This window comes from Vanessa cardui, chromosome 26 (assembly GCF_905220365.1).
Source record: "Vanessa cardui chromosome 26, ilVanCard2.1, whole genome shotgun sequence".
NCBI classification, from domain to species: Eukaryota; Metazoa; Arthropoda; class Insecta; order Lepidoptera; family Nymphalidae; genus Vanessa; species Vanessa cardui.
The window spans coordinates 7,384,373-7,410,532 of NC_061148.1; the positions used below are offsets into that span (position 1 = coordinate 7,384,373).

Genomic DNA, 26,160 nt, shown 5'->3' on the forward strand with positions numbered 1-26,160 from the left:
AACCCAGAGTAGTATTCCACAAGATATACTATGGGTATCACTTAAAAGATACTAGGCGAGCCATTTCAACAAGTCTATATCTATTTGTATCTCATTGGGGATTAGAATTTATTGTGATAGCAAAGATCTATCAAAAGAGAGACCACAGGCTACTTTATATAAATACATATTAAAGGATGACCAAAGTAAAAAGCAAGCGAAGCCGCGCGACTAATCACATAATAAATGAAAGCTCAGAGGAAAATAAAAACACACAATATAAATACAATTATTTTATTAGCGAGCCACTAGTTGTTAATTACAGTCGCAACATTAAAATAGTCTAGTCTTTGTACAAGGCAATTTTGTCAACAACGGCACTTGACAGCCATCACACTCAAACTGAGATTACATTATATTATATATTCGTTATAAAAAACGTATTAATTCCCGCTGTCCTTCCACACGACGCCGCATTATATATACTTTAATTTTATTATTAAAACTAGAAAAAGATTGTAAGACTTCTGCGTTTCTTGAAATGATTTAGGAAGCTTTGTAAACATAAATCGTTTTATATTTGGGAATGTAACAGAATTTCGAATCTTGATTAGTTAACTGTCTATAAAAATGAAATTATATTATAGTTTAATACTAAAAATAATACTTATATAGCAACGGTGCAAGTGGCTTGCTTCGAATAAAAAAGTCGGTGCAATTTTGTTCAAACATTAGTGATAACCTAAAATAATTTCAATACGATCACTGATTGACCGTTTCACCTTTCTATCTTTTTCTTTCTAATGTCAATCAACGATGAGAGAAAGAGATAAATCATTAAGTAAATACAAACAACTTTTACAATCAAAGCCGTTTCTACACTAACTGAAATCTCTTCAAATAAATGCATATATGTATTGAGCTTTAAAATTAATATTTTAACTGTAATTTACCAAAATATTTTTCATTTATTTTCCAGGTAAGATATTAGTCAATTTCAAATTTGAAAATTTCATTGATACGAGTCAAATACAAATTGAAACGTGTCGTTGTCATGGAAACGTCATGACATATTAGCAAACCGGTGACTTGTTACTAAAAACATATACTAAAACAATACATTAGTGTTAAGAATTCAAGTGTTCGTGATTATAACTATGTCTTGGTAAAAAAGCCTTAACGATGTTAAACGCAATTAAACATATAACATTATATGACTATGTTATAAGTTACATTACATAAATTCAATATTCAAACGTTTTATTGGCATTTGTTATTTCAGAGTCCATATGTCGTATAATACATATCGTATATATCACTGAATAATTTGTAACAATCTCTTTGTAAACTATTATTTATATATTTAAGCCGTTTTAAATATAATTTTATTTGATATATTAAATTACATAATCCTTTAGGATGTAATCGTTTCAACAAAATAACATTTCGCCTCATCCAAAACAAAATTTAGACTGACTCCCTCACTCAGTAACAAATGTTTCCTGCGTCTACTACCCCCCCCCCCCCCCCCTTAGTCCGCCTTGCGCGTCCTGCGCTTGCGCAGATCGGGCTTCTCGCATTTGACGTCATCTCCGCCCGCCTTCTCCTTGTCGTCCTCTGAGGTCTGTAAATCAAAGCATTTCTGTTTTAAGGCCTCATAGAGAAAAAACAACAATTATACATTGATTATGTAGCGTTTTGCAACTATGGATTGGTATTATACAATAAGTGCTCACGAGAAAATCTGTATTAAACTCATTATATGTGTATTTGTGGACATTTATATCCAGTACTACACAGTGGGTAGTTTGACCTTGAGCATGATCTCGCTACGTGACTAATTACTCTCAAATCAAAGACAGGTTTGCGTGCGGAGATTTATTATCAGACGCGACTCACATCGCTGGGCGAGTTCTTCTCGGCGTCGCTGTCGAACTGTTCCGCGTCGTCGACGATGTCGTCGTTTATTAACTCCTGGGAAATAAAAAAAAAAATATTTAAAAAAACGAAAAGGTCAGTGGCGATTTTTAAGCTAAGTATTATATAATATCTTCAAATTGTAAATTGCTTTAGGTTATAATCCTTCTCATATTTTAAGCTTTCAAATAACTGAATGATAATAAGCTATTTGACAATGCGAAAAATAAATTGTGGATTATTGTAATCAGTGTATATTATGAGTTTCAAAATGGTTATTTAGTAACGAAAGTTGAACATAATACTAAATTTATTCAAAAATCCATAAAATAAAAATGCATTTTTCATCAAACGATTGTCACGTTCTTGTAAACTTTGCTTTTCTACTATATACACCACAGATTAAAATACAGGAAAGTGACATCACAGACCCCATTGCAGCGCCATATTGTCAAAGTAGCGTTATTGCGCGCTATTTAAATATCGAATTTATAATATGATATTTTTCGGCAAATGTGTACTAGAAATGAAAAACACACCTTTTACTGGGTTCCTTAACTTCTACTAAATAATATAAAATGGATTTTAAAAACCAGTCAAATAGCCTATTATATAAACGAAAATTTTAATGTACAGAAAAAGACAGTTTAATCGTAAGCAGCATTTTATGGATTACAATTGACAGTTGACAATCGCGCGAGATATATTACTAATTATAATTACAAAGCTACGGTGACATTCAAAGTATAAAACACCAATACAAAAGTTTACCACAAAAACAACAACAACCTGTAAATACCCACTGCTGGGCTAAAGGCCTCCTCTCCCTTTGAGGAAAAGGTTTGGAACATATTCCACCACGCTGTTCCAATGCAGGTGGAATATACATGTGGCAGAATTTCTATGAAATTTGTCACATGCAGGTTTCCTCACGATGTTTTCCTTCACCGCTGAGCACGAGATGAATTATAAAGACAAATTAAGCACATGAATCAGCGGTGCTTGCCTGGGTTTGAACTCGCAATCATCGGTTAAGATGCACGCGTTCTAACCACTGGGCCATCTCGACTCCGATATAAATGTTCGACAAACCTGGTCATCATCAGACTTCTTCCCGTCTTGGTCCCGTTTCCTGTCGACCTCCGCTTGGCTAACGAGTACCTTCTCGGGCCTCCTCGGGGGATACAGGAGATCTATTACGCACACCAACAGCTGAAAAATATATTTCAATCATTATTATTTTAAATATATATAATTTTTATGGTTTAAAGAGTATGAACAGTCTTAACTTATATAATAATTGCAGGTTTATTTGTTACGATTTCATATCTTAACTATTTAACCCATTGTACAGAATAAAGATAGGATACCTTACCTGTAAACAACCCACTCACAAAGTTAAATCAATTTTTTTGTGTGTCTGCTATACAGAAGCATCCTTGTTACAATAGTCTAGGACTCAAATCCCTAGGCTTTTTTTACGGTATAGGTTGGCGGACGAGCATATGGGCCACCTGATGGTAAGTGGTCACAATCGCCCATAGATAATGACGCCGGAAGAAATATTAACTAGCTAAATATTCCTTACATCTTCAATGTGCCACCAACCTTGGGAACTAAGATGTTATGTCCCAGGCTAGGCTCTAGCCTATGCATGTTTTTACACTTCTGTGTATTAGTGTGCACGTCAAGCCTGAATTGCGTGTGAACTAATAGACTACTGTCTCATCGGATTATGAAATTCAACATAGATATACTAATGTATGCCTGTGCACACACTTTCACAATAATATATTTTCCATAGACAATGAGTCATTGCAATTTGCCACAAACCTTTTAAAGGTGTCTAAATTCATCGAGGAATATATCTACTAGTATATTTATCAAACAATTGTAAGGTCAGAATTTACCAAGGATGTTAATTTTAATATCGAGACAGAAGCCTTACCAATCCGAGTAGAGCTCCGACGAATATAGTGGCGACGGCGAAGATGAGATACGAGCCCCACGTCGGCAGGCCATACGTCTCCATGAGCATGGTGTGAACACCCTGTATATGAGAAATTAGTCGATCAATGTTGTTTAATAAATACTATAACCAATACCTGTTGACTTCCAAGCAGGATATATTAATTTAAATAATTGTATTTAAATAAAATGACTTTGTATTTTTTAAATGTTAAAAAAGAGTAACTACTTAGTTTCTTGCCGGTTCTTCTCGGTAGAATCTACTTTCCAAACCGGTGGTAGCTTCACTTAATTGTAAAATGACGATTCAAAAGTGCTTATAAAAGCCTACTTGAATAAAGTTTATTTTGATTTGATTTTGATTTGACTAAAATTTAACTTATATAAATAACATTAAAGAACAGTAGTAATGCTTCCTAATTAATGTTGGAATTACTAATATTCCTATTCACCTCTTCTTTTAAGCTTATCACTTGTGTTAGGAGAGGGGACTACAATAGTCTCAAGAGGTCAGAATCAATCCTGCGACTAAACTATTGTACTTTTGACGCTCTAAAACGTCATCAATATAACTTCTAGCCAGTAAGTGTCATACAGTATGTCATATAGGCAGTGCCTGATGACGTCAGCTGTTGAACAAAACCCACACAACAATACAGCGATTTAGTTGTTGATAGTGGTTTTTATATGACACAATCGCAGACTGAATCATCAAAACTGGTTTCCATGAAATAACATGTTAAATTACAAAAAAGACCGTTTTGGAACACATTCTATAGTTTAAATTAAATACAGTAAAACATAGATTATCCGAATTAATTTGGATCGGGGTCGATTCGGATAAATTCAATTATCCGTAATTAAAGTAGACCGATACTAAGAAAACGAACTTTCATACATGGAAACAAAGCTGGCTTGAAAATCTCGATAAGAATAGTTTGTAGCCTCAGGTCACAAGATGTGAGATCAGGTCTTAACAAAAGTACAAACTATAGAAACTTAGTCTTAATATTAATATTCGGATAATTGGCGATTCGTCTAATCGATTTTCGAATAATCGATGTTCTGCTGTATGCTCAAGATATTCTAGAAAATTCTAGAAGCATTTCCTACTCACTCTTAAAGCCTGGCTGAGTTTGAAGAAGTGCGCAACGAGTCCCATCTGGAAGGAATGCGGTGCCTTCCACGATGGTATGGCGTCTGTCTTCTTCCACTTGCCACGTTCGACGTAATCTATCATCGCGTCCGCATCACGTGGACCCTTGTATTGGCGGAATTCACCTTCCTTCACGCTGTAACAAGAAAAATATATATTATGACGTCCTGATTATTCAAATAAAATATGTTATATTATGTGATATGTTATATTATGATTCCTGAGTTTCTTTCACCTTCTTCTCTGATCCGAAGTGTTAAATTAAGAACCGCTGGTAGATTTTTGACAGTCAATAAGCATATTAAATAAATTGTTTGGACTTTGACGTTGACTTGAGACGCAATAAAGGGAAAATTAAACTCTAGGAGACCCACGTTAGGTTTCTTGCTTAAGCTCTTCTATACTGTGCTAGATCATCATCTTAAGGAAAGGGTCATCACAACTTATTTACTCCAAGAAGGTAGATACTGTAATTATTAGCAACCCTACAATTACGTTACAGAATATGTGTTCTAGAACGAATGGCAAAAGAAGTCAATTAGAGGATAGCAAATCTGTGACAGAAATTTTGGTCACTAAAGGTTAAGTTTGAGAAAAACTTTATGAAATGTCAACGTGCAAATAGGAAAAGATACAAGATTGAAAACTAAACGTGTGAATATACTGACGCAAATTGACTAACATAAGAGGAAATGGACCTAGTAAGGTTCAACATTGATAATTGGAGCTAAGGAGTGACGTATTGCTAACCTAGAAACGAAAAAACAACATAAGAAATGGCACCAGCTACCAAAAAATACAAAATCCATCCAAGACCTTTCTGAACTGAAATGGAAAGTGGTCTGTGTTACAATTACGTATACAAAACATATTTATTGACTAAAATTATGCCATTCTATTTTCTTTTAAAGACAAAGTTTATAAGACCAACTTATCTAAAATATTCTTAAACAAACATTTATTAATAGCACATTATTTGATTAAATTTAGTCCCAGCCCACGTCAGATATTGTCTCGTTATTAAATTAATGCACGAGCTAGTTGCTCATGCAAATGCTCGCTTGGAAATCAGTAGGTGGTTTTATATTGTATTCGGTTCAGGGCACCTTGGAATAACGTTTTAACAACGTCCAAATTGGTTGTTTAAAATGTCCATTCACCTTTTGATTTATAACAGACAAATTCGTCACCAGAACTTCCTTACTAAAATTAACAATTCGAAAGTAACTTTATCTGTTACCTCTTCAAACATACAACTCTCAAATGATTTAGATTCAATTTGGTATGGGAGATAGTTTGAGTCTTGAGGAAGGCTCAGTGGTCAGAACGCGTGAATCTCAAGCGATGATGCGGGTTCAAACCGAGGAAATCACTATAATTCATCTCGTGATCGGCGGTAAAGGAAAATATTGTGAGGAAACCTTCATGTGTTTTATTTTAATGAAATTCTGCCACATGTTTATCCAGCCCACACTGGAACAGCGTGGTTGAATCGAAATGGAAAAATCCTTCTTATCAAAGAGAGAGGAGGCCCACTTAACCAAGCAGTGGGAAATTTCATTCATCACTGGCAGTTTTTTGTCTCGAAAATAAAATTTTTAAGGACTTTTGTATACCGTAACTACAATTGTTTATTCTTATTACTGAGAGATTAATTAGTGAATATAGAACATATTGCACTGCCATTACTATTGATGCAAAATAAACGTCTGCTTGTAACGCTTTCACAACTAATCCACTGAACAGATTTAGAAGAGAAGCTATTTTTTTAAATTCAACCCTTAAGGGAAGAGTAAAACGCGGGATGAAAGTGATGATACATTTAAAAAACCCAAACGAGCTGCATCTTCTACTAAAGTTTAATGTATATTAGTTTTGTAGTTTTAAAACAGGCTAATCCACTGAACAGATTTAGAAGATAGGCTATTTTTTTTTAAATTCACCCCCCTTAAGGGGAGAGTTAAAACGCGGGATGAAAGTGACGATACATTTAAAAAACCTAAACGAGCTGCATCTTCTAATAATTTTAATGTATATAAGTTAAGTAGTTATCAAATAGACAATACAAAAAATGTCTTCGCAATTTATTACACACATGAAATAAAACTATATGAAAACGCTTATGACAAATATGATACATTTGCGAATTTATAGATATTGAATAACATCTGAAATTCAATTCTCGTCAGAGCGACTGTACGACTGTGCTCTCGTTTTTCACCTATCAAACAATCCAACTCTGTGATTCATCGCCAACTTTCTAAAACTGTAAACCTTGAAAATTTACATGTAGCCTGATACGAAACGATTTATTTCACACAGCTGATGTATTTGTGAGTATATTACATATAAAAAGTTATTATTATTATAAGTAAGTTTGTGTTGATTCCCCAATCATTGGGAAAGATAAAGTATTTATTTTATTTTTATTTTAAGTAGGACAGTAGTAACATTAAATTAATATATTAAACGCCTGTAAATTTTCCACTGCTGGGATAAGGCCTCCTCTTCCATTAAGGAGAGGGTTCGGAATATATTCCACCAGGCTGTTCCAATGCGGGTTGGTGGAGTGCACATTTGGCAGAATTTCGATGAAATTAGACACATACAGGTTTCCTCACGATGTTTTTCTTCACCGCCGAGCACGAGATGAATTATGAACACAAATTAAGCACATTTATATGGTGGTGCTTGTCTGGGTTTGAACCCGCAATCATCGATTAAGATGCACGCGTTCTTACCACTGGGCCATCTCGACTCATTACATAACATGTATTAAACGAAATAATGAAGATTAATGAATCATATATGTGTAAATGATGACACATATTTCACAGCTGAGAGAATAAAGTAGAAAATTTATCGTTGTTTCATTTATTTTATATATTAAACTTAACCGACGAATTATAAACGACAGATCAAGAATTACAAGGGCTTAAATAAACCTAGTTAAAATTACCAATGGTAGTCTTGTTATTGATTAAAAAATAGCTCACAATTTTACTTCATTATTACACACGAGGGATTATTATTAATGACTGTATGTAAAGTCACAATTACGTATGACCTATTTTCCCTTTTAAAAATACTCAATTGTTGAACAGATAAATATTTTAAGGAGTTCTTGGATTTTAAACAAAACCAGAGCATCTCTTCAGATCTGAGGAATTCCTTTCCGCAACCGTGATCGACTTTTAACAAACGATTGTAACGCTTCTTGGATTTTGTAGAATTTTTTTTAGGTTGAGAAATTGCGTAGAACCTACTAATATTATAAATGCGAAAGTTTGTGTATGTATGTTTGTTACTGTTTGTAACTATATATTTTGTTGCTATTTTAGTTTCATTAATATACGGGGTAGTGTTTTGTTATTTGTAATGTAAAATGTAAACGCCTGTTGTGGTGTATCACATCGTACATTAATTTATTTATTACTTTTTTTAAATATTTTGTGAATATTCACAATGGTGTTTCGAAAACTATAAATAAATATATAAATAAATACTCTTTCACGAAAAAAAAACTACTCAACGAATTCGGATGAAATTATACAGTAATAAAGGTATCATACATCAGAATAACATATATAAAACACATTTTTTAATGATTTTATGTAATTTGGTCATAGCATAACGATACATATCAAGTACCCGTGCGAAGCCGGGGCGTGTCACTAGTTATTATAAATACTTACTGAAATATCGTGGGCAGCGCTGTGACTACGAAACGACCACTGAGCCCTGGGGACTTGGTGACGTCGACGGCAGCCGCCTTCATCGCCAGGTTCTTGTTCCTGGCGCGGTTGGACAGATCCTTCCATGCTGGAGCGAGGGCGTTGCACGCTGGACACCAGGGGGCGTAACTGGGGAATAACATCACGTGCCCTTTGGTATTGCTTTTATTGTATTAATCTAAGCGTATTTAGTGGTATGAGCCGCAACAAACAGACCAACAGATAGATAAAAAATGTTATTTTGGTATGTGTACCGAGTGTACGTTAATTAAAAAGCAATTTAATATTACAAACAGACACTTCACAATTTTATTATATGTATAGATTGGAATTTTTAATCTGGGTCGGTACCATCCACTCATCAGATAATCTACTTCTTGGTGGTAGGGCTTTGTGCAAGCCCGGCTGGGTAGGTACCACCCACTCATCAATTATTCTACCGCTAAATAACTCAGTATTGTTGTGTTCCGGTCTGAAGGGTGAGCGAGCAAGTGTAACTACAGGCACAAGGGACATAACATCTTAGTTCCCAAGGTTGGTGGCACATTGACGATGTAAGGAATAGTTATATTTCTTACAGCGTCATTGTCTATGGGCGATGGTAACCACTTACCCATGTGTGTGGGTAAGTGGCCATATGCTCGTCCGCCAACCTATACCATAAAAAAAACATATTGTCATCTGTCTTAAATTTTTGTGCATTATCCCTTCCATTTTGACAAAATATTTTCATAGCAGATGCTTACGTTATAAACTAGGCGTCAAGTAAAGGAAAAAATTCATAAAGTAACGACGCAATCTCTTCTTCTTCCCGGACGGATGTTATCAGGGTCTTAATATTTACGTCTGAGAGTTTAATAATATAACAGTTTAAAAAACTGTGTCAAATGAAAACCAGACAAACGTGGTCTAAGTTGGATTTTTATTGCTATTGATTTAAAGGTCTAAGCACATGGCTGGACCCCGCTAATAACTGGATTACATTCCTTGTTTCTGACATATGAATAAATGATTATAGCAAAAATAACTTATAAATACAATATTTTAGGTAGTTTATAAAACATTCACAATATCAGGATATAATAAGTTAATTACAATCGTAAACTAAAAAATCCTTGCCGATAGCTTAAACGGTTTTGTAATCCCTCCGCCGTCCAAGATCATGACTATTCATTCCGCCTATAAATAGATAACCAACAAACTGTTTGCTGATAATATTTAATTTGTTTACCAACGTACCAAATATTACGTAGGTATTTTGTATCTTTACTTCCTATAAACATAGTCGTACAAATGATTCAATAGAAGATTGTTCTCGCTAAGCCGATTTTTATTTCAAATCAATTGCAGTTGCGTAATTTAAACTACATACAGTAAGCATCGTAGTTTTCAGTCTTTTTCCTAATGAATCTCGCAGCATATATTTTCCTACCATTCTCCTCTGTTATTCCTCACCTGATCGATCGATCACACACTCCATCTAGAGCCTATTCAAATGAAGCAGGAAAAAAGATAAACAAACTACTAACTCAGATTTCTGTGTATATGTAATGTCTTAATTCATAATATAATACTGAACTACTTATTGCCCCACTTTAATTTTACTTCCAAAATTCTGAAAACAGTTTCGTCGACGTTCAAAACGCCATTACTCCACAAATCCAGAGTGAATATCATAGATTAATCCAGCCATCATAGATTAAACGAATGTTACCGCGTCAATTTGCTTTCAAACGTTGTTTTTTTGGCTTTTTCCGGTTATGGTTGTAATAGTGTATATTGTTGCGTAAGAATGTGTTGTTATTTACACTTATGCTCACCAGTAGTGACGTGTGTCAAATACCGTTTGTTACAAATTAGCAACCGTGCATCCCTTTAACTTTGTTTATTGTTGACCAATGATTATCGATGATGAAGTCAGGCAGGTGTTCGCGGCAATGATGTCAGTCGTCCTTGAACGTGCGCACGTTTTTATAATCTTATTAGTTAAGTGTTTGAAGTTTAAATATGAATTAAATATATTAAAAATACTAGCTGCGCCCGCGACATCGTGCGCGTTTGAATTTAACAAAAAAATTATTGTTGCAGCCAAATTAGTTATGACATCAGCTTTCTGCCAGTGAAAGTTCCTTCAAAATCGGTCCAGCTGTTCCAGATATGAGCCAAAACAGACAGATAGACAGACATTTAAAAAAATATATTTTGGTATATGAAGCGGGTAATTAATAAAATGCGTTTATTTTAATATTACAAACAGACACTCCTATTTCATTATATATTGTGTAGACGACGGTTTCTTTAAAAACATATGTTGACAAATAACACTATTATTTATTACATTCGATTGAACCATATATCGCAAAGCAAATAAAAACTCGATACAAGTATGATTACGAGAACTATTGAATCGATCGACATTGTAAAATATTTAAACAAATTTAATGTTACCACATTGTCACATACTAACAAAGAGTAACGGCAATAATATCCGTAGATATTGATTATTTACGGTGGAAACACATGATTATGTTAATTAATATAATTAAATGATTATTTACGCCGCATTATATTCTACATATACATACTCCATGCTTTTAAATAGCAAACTGCATAAAGAGAAGTTGAAATAATTTCTAAAACTGTTAAATTAGTTCATAGACTGAGACTGTATGTCTTCGTAAGACAAATCATAAAATCACGATTAATGTCCATAGTAAAATATTTTTTTTTATATTTTACTATTATTATCCAACACATTTTAGTGCAGTGTAGAGCAATGGTTTACCTAGCGATGTTAAATTCACGGGATCTGACCGATCTGACAACTTGGGCTATTGTCGTACCCACTCCTAACACAAAAATATGTCTAAAGGATTAATATTAGCAATTATCTAATTAATTATAATCTTTAATTTGGGGCATTGCTATTTATCTTTTGAATATATACTTATATATTTAAGTGAAATACTACTAATTGAGCAATCACGATATCTCAGGCACTTTAACATAAAGTAAGTAAAGTAACAGCCTGAAAAAATTCCCACTGCTGGGATAAGGCCTCATCTTCCATTAAGGAGAAGGTTTGGAACAAATTCCACCACGCTGTTCCAATGCGGGTAGGTGGAATGCACATGTGGCTCAATTTCGAAGAAATTAGACCCATGCAGGTTTCCTCACGATGTTCTCCTTCACCGCCGAACACATACATACATATAGTGGTGCTTGCCTGGGTTTGAACCCGCTATCATCGGTTAAGATGCACGCGTTCTAACCACTGGGCCATCTCAGCTCTTTAACATATACAAACATGAAATTTTGGCAGGTAGGTTCGTTATTAGGTTTAGACATCAGCCAGGAACGGATTTTACAAAACTCCATCCCTAAGGGGATTAAACGGGGGTTGGAAATGTTCCGCGCGGTCAGCAGATTGAGCTAATTTAAATATATAGTGCAAGGTTATCTGTCAGTAACCTACCTACTGCTGATAATTGGATATTGATTATTAGTTTACTTATTGAGAAAGGTTATGGACTATTATCACGCTATCGAGAGGGCGGAGCTACGATGTAACGAGAATGAAACCGCGTGGAAACATGAGAGTCGAGATGACCCAGTGGTTAGAACGCGTGCATCTTAACCGATGATTGCGGGTTCAAACCCAGGCAAGCACCGCTGATTCATGTGCTTAAACTGTCTTTATAATTCATCTCGTGCTCAGCGGTGAAGGAAAACATCGTGAGGAAACCTGCATGTGACGAATTTCGTAGAAATTCTGCCACATGTGTATTCCACCAACCCACATTGGAACAGCGTGGTGGAATATGTTCCAAACCTTCTCCTCAAAGGGAGAGGAGGCCTTAAGCCCAGCAGTGGGAATTTACAGGCTGTTGTTGTTGTATCTGCCAGTAACCTACCTACTGCTGATAATTGGATATTTATTACCAGTTTATTTATTGAGAAAGGTTATGGACTATTATCACGCTATCGAGAGGGCGGAGCTATGATGCAACGAGAATGAAACCGCGTGGAGAAACTAAACCCTATTCCAATCCAATGGGCTGGATTTAAAGGACTTGAGGTACTGGGGCAACGAAGTATAATGTCCTGGAACAAGAGGACTGGAGGAAATGATTACTTAACAAATTAATTTGAATAATTTCCTTCCTGTCAATAAGGTTTGTCAATAATTAATTTTATCTTTGTATCAGTAACTTTTAATACAATAATTAATGTTTAACACATTCCACTAAAATTATAAACTCATCAGAATTATTTAAATTTTATGGTCTCCTGGTCCTCTGGGCCCCTCTCTTATGGAGGCCAAGGGCATTTGCACTCCCTAGAAATCCGGAATTGGAAGGCGTGAAGCAGTAACGTAAACAAACTGAATATTTACTTTCATTTTTTTACAGCTCTATAGATTTGAGTATTATTTTTTTAATTATAAATCAACACTATTTCACTCAAATATTTATATCTAGATTAATTTAACTTCCAAAGTTTCCATAACAACTTTGCAGACATTATTATTGGGACAATTAAGTGTCTAACTTATTATAAATTACCAAAGTACTTGCAAGTCATTTAAACAGTAGTCGCAGAAGTCATATAGAAAACATTGTCAATAAAGTCACAAGACAAATCAATGAAGAATGCAAATTATAATTGTTGTCATTTGTTTATGTAAGTGTTCATATTTATAATAAATTACTATCCTTATAAATCAAGAGAATAATCTTTGACATAAAGAAAACAGCCCAAGTATTGTAATTGGCTGGATCTTATTGGGAATTATTAATTTAATCAATTGGAACACTGTGGAGTTAAAGTTAAGTTTAAATACCTTCTTAAAAAGGAGAAGGAGGATGAGAAAGAAACAATTACAGGCCATTACTTTATAATGAATACCTTCTGCTATCTGAGTTCATCATCCCTTGTAGCCACCGGCACAATGAGTAATATCAATCGTAACTTTGGACCAAAGATACTATTTACTTTTGCCTGGAATAAGATTTGGTATTCATACAGATGCATAACCTAGACTTGCTTGAGATCTTATTAATAATTTATTACTCAGAATTATATGTTCTTGGAATTAAATGAAATTTCAAATTATGCTTGTAAAAAATAAATGATCAAATACATACAATGTAAATTTCTACCTGAAATATAACATATATGTTGTATGTTTGATGTGAATATAACAATTTCAAATTATTTGTCTAGTATTATAGCCAAAGACATTCATTCTTACTTTCATTTAACAACCTTAACTAATTAAAAAAATCTTTAAAAAAACTTTTTAAGGATATTGCAATAAAATGAATTGTATGATACAGATGGTGTGTACAGAACATGTATAGAATTTGTATCTTAACTATTGACATTATGTCCATTATAAACAAGTGATAGCATTATTATTAATCAGTGTTTAACAACTATATTTTATAAAACTGTAGTTATTAATATAATATTATATAGAAAACAAATATCATTTAAATGTATAGCAATCTGTTTGCTATATTTGTGAATTGATTGAATGAAAAGTCCTATGTATGTCATATTAGCTTCATTTTAAACACAACAGAGCTCTTGTTCTACTGCTCTAAGAGATTAAGTGAAACATTATTATTACTGTTAATCAACATGTGATATTTTTTCAAGATTAAGATAGTTACATATCACTCTATATCTTTAGTAAAGTAGTAGTAAAAAGTAAAAGATCAAAAATTAGTTATCTACTAAGACAATTTTCTTTTTTTTTATTTATTAAGGGACCATAAACATCCTTCTCTTAGCATATTCGTAAACAAGAAAATTAAAAAAAAAGTATTTTATTCTTATTAGTGGCGTTTAAAAATACTTAATGCAATAAAAAGTAAAGGCATTGTTCTTATTACATCATGCGTTACAGTTCAATAATTTAAGCCTCAAAAAAATATCGACAGCCAAAATTATATCAATTTTAACAATGACTCATGCTACACGACACTGAAATTAAATTGAATGCTAATTAGGCTGTTTTTGTACTGTACGTAATGTGATATTTGAAGAAAAAAAGTGGTTTTACTAAATGTGAGGACAATAGATGGGAATGCGACACGGTAACCAAAACGGTGCTTAGACCCTAACGGCCTTGTGGTAGTTTATTGAACCCAGTCCGAATGAATAGACAAAGTTGAGCCACACAATAAAAAAAATATAATAATACTTGTTTAACGTAAAAAAAGGTTTCAGTTTAAATATGGTTATATTTTATCGCTAGTTCAACATGACTTAATAAAATTGTTGTTTTTTTTACTGAAACCCTGACACGTTCTGAAATATTATAATGTACCGGTAAAGGAAAACACTCACAATTCGACCATCCATTCCCCATCGAGTATTTGTCTCCAATTGTCTTCATCTAATTCTACATTTGCACTCGCTAATCTTGTAAAACAACATAAAAATACAAATAAATAAAATAATATATTGAACACTTGCGGAATCTTGTTGAGGCGCGCCATGTCTAATTTTGTAAGCAGTGTTGCAAATTTACATAAGATTCTAAAATAAGATAATGTTGCAAGTACAAAAAAATAATAATAAATATGTATCAAAATGTTTACTATGTATATAAAGTGTATTTTTATTTATTTATTTAATAGATTAACTATTGTACATTATAATTCTATTTGTTTTATTAAACTATATGCATAACGTAAGATGTAAATCATTAATATTCCGCTAGATGGCATTGATGTGTAGTTCTTGAATTTGTGTAAGTTACTTAAGAGGAATGCTAGATGTCTCTAGCAGGTAAGAAAATTTAGTTCATTTTCAAAATATATAATACATATATGTAGATTTTTTGTCCTTTTAATTTAGAATAAAGTAAAGTATTTATAATCCTTAACTATTTTAACGTAAATAAATTGTCAATAATTATTTTTATATGTTCATTTAAACATTATTTAATCAAATACATTACATAGGTTCCATTCCTATGCTTTTCCGATTTTATAAATATTTACTTAACCGAATATAATTTATTGTAAAGTTAATTATCTAATCAAAATACTTGTAAGTCTAGTATTGTTTTCGTAACCCAATAGCTGTGTCGGCCATCGACAGAAGCCTCACGCCGACGTCACCTGAGCCGTGACTGCGATAGCGGAAGAATGTAGGAAATGTGAGGGTTCGAGTTTCTTTGATTTTTGTTTATTTTTTCACTCATTATGAGTTACATTCATTCGATATACTTTTGACATTTCAACTTTAATATCGACTAGGCATTAGGTGTGTGTCTCTCACACAGATGAACCTATGACAAATCAAATCAAATCGAAATATACTTTATTCAAGTAGGCTTTTTTGAATCGTCATTTAACAACTGTAGTAGATTATACCGAAAAGAACCGGCAAGAAACTCAGTAGTTACTCTTTGTCAACATTTAAAAATACAGTCGTGATAGTTAATTACAATTATATATGTATGTAATATAATATAAGTATAAAAATTGATACGTTTTTGGATATCGTTCTCATCAAATAAATGCTGAATGATCATAAAAAGTTTATTATCGTGATTTGAAGGAGTAATGGCAACACCTAATGACATAGGGAGGTGAACTGAGAATCTTTACAAAGGTGATAATAAGGTTGTACTATATTTCAGCATGTCACTTAAAGAATTATATAACATCATTGACTCAGGCTCGGCCTAGTTCAAGCGCTTATACCTACTCATTGAATAAATACGTTTCTAATTGTTATATATTCGTAAGTTCAATACACTAAATTTTAATGAAAAAAATAAATGATAATAATTTAGAAAAAATATATACCGACTTCAATATTAGAAACAGCTAGCTAGCGAACTAAAAATAAACAAAAAAAGATTTAAATGAAACTCACACTGCTCCTTAAGTTGAAGTGTACCTAGATAGGTACACTTCAATATTACTTAAATATTTAAAAAAAAATAGTTTTCGAGAATTGGACACAAATATAAATACAAACTTACATTTACGAAATTAAGCACACATGCTTGGCAGACTAAATAGATCACAGTACATATATACATGTCGAACGAATATCCTTTTTTAAAAGTCGGTTAAAAAGTAAGTGATGAAGGTACGGGTCGAAATTTGATGGCAATTGATACTGGCATTAGTTATAAGTAGCATGTAATGTTACTGCATAAGTGTATGTTCCATGTGTGTTCTATATTGCTTCACTTTCGATAGGAGATAAATCATAAGTATAACCTGCCAGGTTTTCTGAGACGCGAAATTGTGATGCAGACATTAACAAGCCGTCTTGTGTTTTTGGCAGTAAAAACTTTTTTAGTTTTCAGTATTGAACTTGGTTTTAGGAAAGGCCTCATGAGCTTGAGCCACGTAATTAATTTAATTAATTAAATTCTGAATCCACATTATCTAAACATATTAAATTATTTTGAAATCATTTCTATGTACTTAACTATTTTTTTGAAAGGAAAATGACAATCATTTAACTTACTCAGATTTGTTGTGTTCATGGTCCAATACCTCTTCACAATTTTTATTCACGGTCACACACCTCACGAAAGTTTCATCAAAATCGGATCAATTGCTTAAGAACACATAGATACCAAACGATATTCATTTTTATCGATATAATTTAAACATTATTAAAAGCTCTATAAAAATAAATTTTATACAAATATTTATATTTACAAAATCGTTTGACCTAACTGATTACGGACTAATATATATATCCTGGGTTCTAAAAAGGTCAAACACGGAGTATGGGTATATTTTGTACCATAAGCCTTGTACTGGGTCTAGGATTATAAAATGTTGAGATCAGCAGCTTGGCTTGACTGGTGTTTTTTTAGTAGCGTCCCTTAGTTCTGTGTTATACTAGGGACCAATTTTTTTTTGGGTTTTCCATCTCAATAAATTTAGAGGAAGGTTATAGAATTTGAAGTGTAATAAAATTATCAGTGCAAAAAGGTAAAGTCTTTATTTTCTGCCTCGGACAACCATTTTGTGGAACAAGCTTTCGCCGGCGGTTTTTCCGAACCGATACGACATGGGAACCTTCAAGAAAAGAGCGTACTCCTTTCTCAAAGGCCGGCAACGCACCTGCAAGCCCCCGGGTGTTGCAGATGTCCATGGGCGGTGGTAGTCACTTTCCATCAGGTGAGCCTCCTGCTCGATTGCCACCTATAACATAGGAAATAAAGAATGTCTCAATGTAAAGTTGGCAGTTTTGTAAAGAGGTCTAATAAGGTAAATTTAAACCTTATTTCATTCAACAACAACAACAAAGTCTGTAAATTCCCACTGCTGGGCTAAAGGCTTCCTCTCCATTCGAGGAGAAGGTTTGGAACATATTCCACCACACTGTTCCAATGCGGGTTGGTGGAATACACATGTGGCAGAATTTTTATGAAATTTGTCACATGCAACGCTGAGCTCGAGATGAATTATAAAGACATAGACTTGCTTGCAAAGACTTGCCTGGGTTTGAACCCGCAATCACCGGTTAAGAACCGTGTTCTAACCACTGGGCCATCTCGACTCGTTTTATTTCATAAAAGAACTATATCGGTGTTTAAAATTTTCTTTTTTTATCTTTAATAATATGCTCTGTGCAGATAATAAGTCTCGCTTGAGCTGATCTGATTAATACTAGACCTACGTCTAGTATTAATCAGAATAACAATAATCAATTGATCATTTTTATTAAGTATTTAAATTCTTATTTGACATAGTTAATGGTCATATTAATTTTTTAAATCAAATTTATAAATTACGAGTTATAAGGGAATTTATTTTCTAAACTTTTATAATAAAGTACAACGGAAATTTCGATAATATGTAGGTAAAAATTCACGATTTTACAATTTTATTAAGTTGTGGAATACTCGAACTAGATGGCGCTAGTTGTACAAATCCTATTGTATTTGTAATATTAGACTAAAGTTAAGTATAATGACTTTACATTTTAATGTTGTCATTATATGCCATTGAGTTCTAGAATCTACCGCAGAAAAGTAATAAAACTTAAACGCCCTGAACTAATGAACTAATTTAGTATAGTATAGGTATACCTATGTACCTAGCCGAAATTAGGTACTGGGATTTAAGAAATAAGTATACGATACGATACATATATACAAGCAAATTTATTCAGTCGTTTAAAAGTTATATTAGCTCACATATTTACGTGCATTGATTTGCTAATAGGTCAGCTATGTTGTGTAATAAGTAGGTATAATATAAGATATAAGATATATTAATCGTAAACTCTTAGTACTATTATTATTAAACTATTTGCAACACAACACTTTGACACTTAAATATTTATTTCAACTTTAATTTTACTTAAAAATTACGATAACAGATTCGTCAACTTTCAAAACGGTATGTTTTCGCAAATCCATAGTGAATATCATAGACTAACCAAGCTTTCGGCCAATGGTATTCTACCGCCAAATAACAGTACTCAGTATTATTGTGTTCCGATTTGATGAGTGAGTGAGCCAGTGTAACTACAGGCACAAGGGACATAGCATCTTAGTTCCTAAGGTTGGTGGCGCATTGACGATGTAAAGAATAGTTGATATTTCTAACAGCGTCATTGTCTATGGGTGATTGTGACCACTTACCATTAGGTGGCCCATATGCTCGTCCGCCAACCTATTCCATAAAAAAATAATCATATTGCGTCAATTTGCGGTCAAATTTTGTTTATGTGGCTTTTTAATAGTTGAAATAGAGTATAATGATTATCTAATTAATATTATAACTTTAATCAAAATAATGATAATTCAAATTATTGTTTTATTTTCCACATATTTGAATCGTTATTTTACAAAATTAATTAAACTGAGTACATATTTAGTCTGTTTTACGGATTATGCGCGCATATAACAATTACCTAAGTAATCACTACATAGTATAAAACAAAGTCGCTTACCACTGTTTGTCCCTATAATTATATGCTTAGATCTTTAAAATTATGATTTGAATGCGGGTTTTTTAAAAGATAGAGTGATTCGAGAGGAAGGTTTTTGTACATAATACATGGACAATTCAGTAAAAGAAACAGGATAATTTTAGAAGATTAAGATTTTCTCCAAACTGCAGTGGGGCACCCATTTGTATGCTCTGGCAAGAAAACTAAGTAGTGCCATTTATGCAATAAAAATAATTAGAAAACTTACGGACATAAGTACTGCTAGACTAGTTTATTTTAGTAATTTTCACAGTATTATGTCTTATGGAATGTTGTTATGGGGTAATGCAGCAGAGATTGAAGTTGTTTTTATTCTACAGAAAAGAGCTATCCGATCTATTTACAATATTAGCTCCAGGACATCATTACGCGAAAAATTTAAAGAAATAGGTGTATTAACGGCTGTTTCACAATATATTTATGATAATATAATCTTTATACAAAAGAATATTAAAAATTATTCTATCAATGCTGATGTACATACTATTAATACAAGAAATAAGAATAAACTTGTAACCCCCAGTTTCCGTTTGCATACGGTAAATAGAACGTTTTTGGGCAATGGTATACGCATATATAATAAGATACCGGAAAATATAATTAATTTACCATTTTCAAAATTTAAAAATATTATTAAGACTAAATTAATAAATAAATCATACTATTCATTAAAAGAGTACTTTTTAGAAAGAAACGCCTGGAGTTAGGCTCGGGTTCCATCATAGGACGCTAATTACTGTCAATAACAGCATTGTAAATGTGTTTATTTGAAAAGAGCAACTATGCGAGTTTCTTGCCGTTTCTTCTCGCTAGAAGCTGCTTTCCGAAACGGTGGTAGTATTTGATTATTGACGATTCAAAAACGCTTCATTGTGAAGTTTACTTGAATAAAATTGATTTGATTTGATTTGAAGTTTCTAATGTGAAGTTAATAAACGAATTCTTGTAAGTACTTATATTTAGTATCGGCACTGCACCCGTGCGAAAAAGGGGCGGGTCACGAGTTATTTATAATTAAATCATTTACGTCCCGTTTGAAAATTAAGACGTAGTTATTTCACTTTACCATTACACAGTGAGTAAACATACTTATACACTTTACTTTAATACTTTGTTGTATACCACACAGAGAAAATAAATGAATACAACATATATATTATTATGATGACCTTCGTGGTCGAGTGGTTTCCCGGGTTCGATTCCCAGCCGAGTCGATGTATTAGTTTTCTATGTTGTCTTGGGTCTGGGTGTTTGTGGTACCGTGGTTACTTCTAATTTTCCATAACACAAGTGCTTTAGCTACTTACATTGGGATCAGAGTAATTTATGTGATGTTGTCTCATATTTAGTTACCTGCAAGTGAAAGTCTCGTCAAAATCGGTCCAGCCGTTCCTGAGATTAGCCAGAACAAACAGAGAGATAGACAAAAATTATAAAAAATGTTATGTTATTTTTTTATAGCCTTAATAAAAGAGGCGTACAATTTTATAAATATAGAGCTGTATTATTTATTGAATAATATGTTGTTCAGATGTTTTAGTACTTCCAAATACATAAGTCTATACAAAGAAATATCCGTATTTTCGATTCCAGTTAAGAATGAAGTCAGTATTGATTGTATGTATGAAATCTATGGCTACATAGATAGGTGTCCTGTTAACTTTTTTACTCAAAAAAATCAAAATCAAAATAAACTTTCTTCAAGTGGGCTTTTACAAGCACTTTTGAATCGTCATTTAACAATTAAGTGAAGCTACCACCGATTCGGAAAGTAGATTCTACCGAGAAGAACCGGCAAGAAACTCAGTAGTTACCTTTTGCGAGCCCGTCTCTGCAGGTTTTTCTAGGTACTGACTCATCAGATATTCTACTGGCTTATAACATGGGGTACACAATATTATTGATGTGTGTATAGTTACCAAGATTGGTCGTATTGGCGATGTAAGGAATGGTTAGTATTTCTTATAGAGCCATTGTTCAGTTGGCCCATTTGCTCTTGAGCCTTTTTTTACACTGGAAAATCACACAACGCGTTTCTTCCACGTGAAGTGGGAGGGAAACTATAAACACCTAGAAAATACCCACTAAAAAACCATTGGTACCTTTTCAGCCGGCGCCACATGATCACTTTACGCATACTACTGAGACGCCCTGACATTCAGCCTGCCTATGTGGGCCACACGTTCCTATTTGCTCATAACCCTATATCATAAAAAACCACTTTAGCTATATTTGCTCAAATTATTATTAATTACAATAGCTTGGTCAATCACGATCTTTTATTTTTGCGGCTCCCCTTGGTCAGCGTGCGATTCTCGGCGCGGCTGTTTGCGTGGTTTGTGGTTGTAGCGGTCTTGATCCAACTCGGCCTTTAAGCTGTTAATCTTTAAAGTCATATTGAAGACGAAGATATACTTAAAATAAACTGGCATATTGATCTGATGGGAGGTATCATCGCCGCCCGTTAAGACTGCTAATGCTTTTTTTTTATGGTATCGGTTGGCGGACGAGCATATGGGCCACCTGATGGTAAGTGGTCACCATCGCCCATAGACAATGACGCTGTAAGAAATAATAATCATTCCTTACATCGTCAATGTGCCACCAACCTTGGGAACTAAGATTTTATGTCCCTTGTGCCTGTAGTTACACTGGCTCACTCACCCTCAGACCGGGAGACAACAATACTGAGTACTGTTATTTGACGGTAGAATAACTGATGAGTGGGTGGTACCTACCTAGACGGGCTTGCACAAAGCCCTACCACCAAGTAAACTACCTTTGGAAAGTAAAAAGGGATATAACTTTTGTGCCTGTAGTTACAGACCTAACCTCGAAATCTTCAAGAATTCTATACAGTGCTATATAAGATTTTAAATTGACATGGTTATTTTTATTATTAAAGTTATTAATTTCGGGATATTTACTATGTTTTTAATTTTTGTCCAGTGGAGCTCGATATTTCGACATTGTCTACGAATGTCTTGTTCACGAGACTATGTAGTGTTGTTTGGCGGTTAGAATACGTGGGTAACCCAGACCAGTTTACAGAATGCCTTATAGGGTTAGGTATAGGTATAAGTTGCAACAATTTGGGTGTACTTTTTTCAACTCCAGTTATCTACCACTACCCCGATAGACCTCTTGATGTGATATCAATCAAAATCTTGGTTAAATGACGATTCATGTGCTTGTAAAAGCCTACTTGAATAAAGAGTATTTTGATTTTTGAATCATACCTATTTTATTCGAATAGGCTTTTGCGAGCAAATTTGAGTTGTCATTTTACTAGATCTAGAACTGTGGTAAATTTAATTTCATTTATTTTATTGAAATTAAAATTATTAAATGTAAATTTCGAAATGTACATTCTGCCGTGAAGATGAAAGAGAAGAACCGGGGAGAAATTCAGTAGCATCAATAAAATGGTTCGTATAACTTGGACATTTTAAGTAAAGATATTTCCAATGTGCAAAAAAACTCCTTTCGAGAGTAAGGTTTGCAACATAGCCCAGCACGATGCTCCAGTACAGATTGGATCTTATATCAAGATTTTATGTATCAAAAATCAAATCAAAAGGGCAGGTATGGAGTGCTGTGGAGAACGAGATGAATACTAAGTGATAGTATCCTTAATCTTCTGTTATTATGACATGGTCCGGCTACTGGGGCGTGTTGGGTTGCCTCTTATGTATTACTAGCGACACGCCCCGGCTACACGTCTAAATCTGTCAGTTTCTCTACTATGTTGTGCATGTATACGTATATATAAACGTTCCTCTCGAATCGATCTATCTATCAAAAAAACCGCATCAAAATCCGTTGTGTAATTTGAAAGATCTAAGCGGACAGACAGCGGTAAGCGACTTTGTTTTATACTATGTAATTAATATAATGGTGAGTATAATAACAGATACCTCATTTATAATGAGTGCGTGATACTTTAAGAACATAGTATAGATATGAGTTTGGGTAATAGCATTGTAAAGGTGGAGTAAGATATTATACATATATCTTCTAATTTACAAAAATAATCATAGAATTCAGATGAGAGCTTACTTGGTAGTAGGTCTTTGTGCAAGCCCGCCTGGGTATGTATCATCCACTCATCAGATATTCTACCGCTAAACAACAGTACGCAGTATTGTTGTGTTCCGGTTTGAAGGGTGAGTGAGCCAGTGTAACTACAGGCACAAGCGACATAGCATCTTAGTTCCGAAGGTTGGTGGCGTATTGACGATGTAAGGAATAGTTAATATTTCTCACAGCGTCATTGTCTATGGGTGATGATGACCACTTACCATCAGGTGGTCCATATTCTCGTCCGTCAACCTATTCCATAAAAAAAAAGATACCGTATGATTCGCTGGTAATAATGATGTCTTGCCGATCTATTTAGACCTTGCCAACTGCCCGGATAAAATCATATATAAATTAGTCAAAATAAAAAATGTAAAAATTAATTAGATCATAACCATAATCATTATTTGAGACTTGGTTGCATATATATGCACTAAATTAACAAAATTGTTAATTTTATCATTAATTTTAAATTGAAGAGTTGTTTACAGTCTCTTCTAGGACTAAAACAATATGTACCTATCTATACCCAATTAATTTAATTATCATAAGTTTAACTAAATGATAAAAGTGAAATTGCTTTTTTCAGTGCGATAACAGCGTATCTCCTTTACTAAAAGAAATCATTTCTGGGTTAAACTCCATTTATGTTATAATAATAATTGTTTTATCTGCTTGTATAGGATGCTATTTGTAGTACAGAACGTTTTTGGATTCATTAATATATGGATAAGAAAAACAATGCAAATCTTTAGTTGAACTGCTGATCTCCTAGTATGTAGACTCATAAATAGGTATCTATATTATATTTAATATCAAATAAATAAATAAATATGAGACGACATCACGTACATTACTCTGATGCCAATGTTAGTAGCTAAAGCACTGGTGTTACGGAAAATCAGAAGTAACGACGGTACCACAAACACCCATACCCAAGACAATATAGAAAACTAATGATAATCTACATTGACTCAGCCGGAAATCGAACCCGGGATCTCGCAGTGGCGTACTTATGAAAACCGGTGTACAGACCACTCGACCACGGAGGTCGTCATAATATTAAAGAAATATATTTTCGTATGACAATTATTCCTTCTAAGATCTATGATCATAGTGATAGAATAGCTTTAAGTAAAATTAATTTCAAGTTAAAAATGTAAGAAAATGACAAGGTATATTCATTTATTTGTTGTATCAATGATGTTGTAGTAGACAGATATGTTATTAACGCGCAAAAAGTGAAGACTAGAAAACGTCCTAATTGGGACGTTTGCCTTTAGTTGTTTTACGTAGTAATACGTTATAAATTATAATACATCATAATTACGTAGTAATATGTTTTGCGTAATTAAAACATCTAGTTATCCCTTTTCTTATTGTTTTTATCAAGCTATCCTTTTTACTTGTAACGAAATGTAAAATAAACGGTCTCCGGCGCGGCACACTTTTTTCAGTTGTTTAGTATGGATATAACATATCTGTTTATTAGAATATCATTGTATATACCTAAACGATATTACAATGTTATACACAAACGTAAACGCTGTCGGTCATTAAAAATATACATACATATATAAAAAGCGAAATCTTCACTCAACTCGGTTAAACTTCTCTTAAAATTAGCTGTTTAGACGCCACGGTAAATTGTGCCCGTATATATCTATAGCAACGCAAACTTTACTTGTAGCGACGTACATATTCCTCGAAAATGTATTTTTATTTTAATTCGAAAAACCTCGTGGAATAACTCACGAATTACATTACTAACAATAATGAACTGTATTACATTAGAATAAAGTCTATATTTTATAATATGAATCGCAATGTAAGACTTTTCGCTCGGTTGTATTACAACCTCGTCGTACGCAGTAATACTCGCAGCTGTATATAGCGATGTATTGTCGTCTCTTTCGCACGTATGGTTCTAGCGGGTAATACTGTCACTGTCTGGTGCGGAGTTAAGCCGCTTATCTTCAGCCCGCACGCCGCGCCCCCTCGCCCTTGCCGGCTGCTGCGCGTACTGTGGTACATTCTACGTCGTGTTTTAATTTAATAAATATTTTTCATTTTATTATAATTATTTATCTGTTTTTTATTTTTTTTTGAAATAGTTATATCGAGAGGTATTTTTTATAGCAGAGGCAGATAAGATAATTTATTTACTAATTCATATTTGGTTTAAGTACTTACAACGTATTCCATTTCTTTTTTTTATTTAATAAATTCATACAGGTTTAGGTAAATATATAGGCCAATGAAACTTATTTATTAATAAGATAAATTAAGCTTACACTTATAAATTTAATAAAATTAACCCTATTAGGTTTTTTG

The 26,160-nt window shown here is 33.4% G+C and overlaps 1 protein-coding gene across 1 annotated transcript; it reads right to left on the minus strand.

Annotated features, from left to right (window-relative positions):
* Window positions 1-257: 257 nt before the first annotated feature.
* LOC124540758 (thioredoxin-related transmembrane protein 1-like) lies at window positions 258-15,275 on the minus strand. Its single transcript, XM_047118465.1, has 7 exons — window positions 15,112-15,275; window positions 8,716-8,883; window positions 4,982-5,156; window positions 3,845-3,946; window positions 2,989-3,108; window positions 1,879-1,953; window positions 258-1,603 (listed from the first exon to the last, which is right to left on the minus strand). Exons 1-7 carry the CDS (start codon window positions 15,261-15,263, stop codon window positions 1,511-1,513), a joined length of 885 nt encoding a protein of 294 aa, XP_046974421.1. The 5' UTR covers window positions 15,264-15,275; the 3' UTR covers window positions 258-1,510.
* Window positions 15,276-26,160: the final 10,885 nt, after the last annotated feature.

What these genes read in the sequence shown, in the direction of transcription:
- LOC124540758 (XM_047118465.1), bottom strand. Translation starts at nt 15,263, where the DNA reads ATGGCGCGCCTCAACAAGATTCCGCAAGTGTTCAATATATTATTTTAT. An exon ending in GCGCTGCCCACGATATTTCA is followed by an intron (nt 5,157 to 8,715) that starts GTAAGTATTTAT and finishes TTCTTGTTACAG; the next exon opens with CGTGAAGGAAGGTGAATTCC. An exon ending in TCGGAGCTCTACTCGGATTG is followed by an intron (nt 3,109 to 3,844) that starts GTAAGGCTTCTG and finishes TATATTTTTCAG; the next exon opens with CTGTTGGTGTGCGTAATAGA.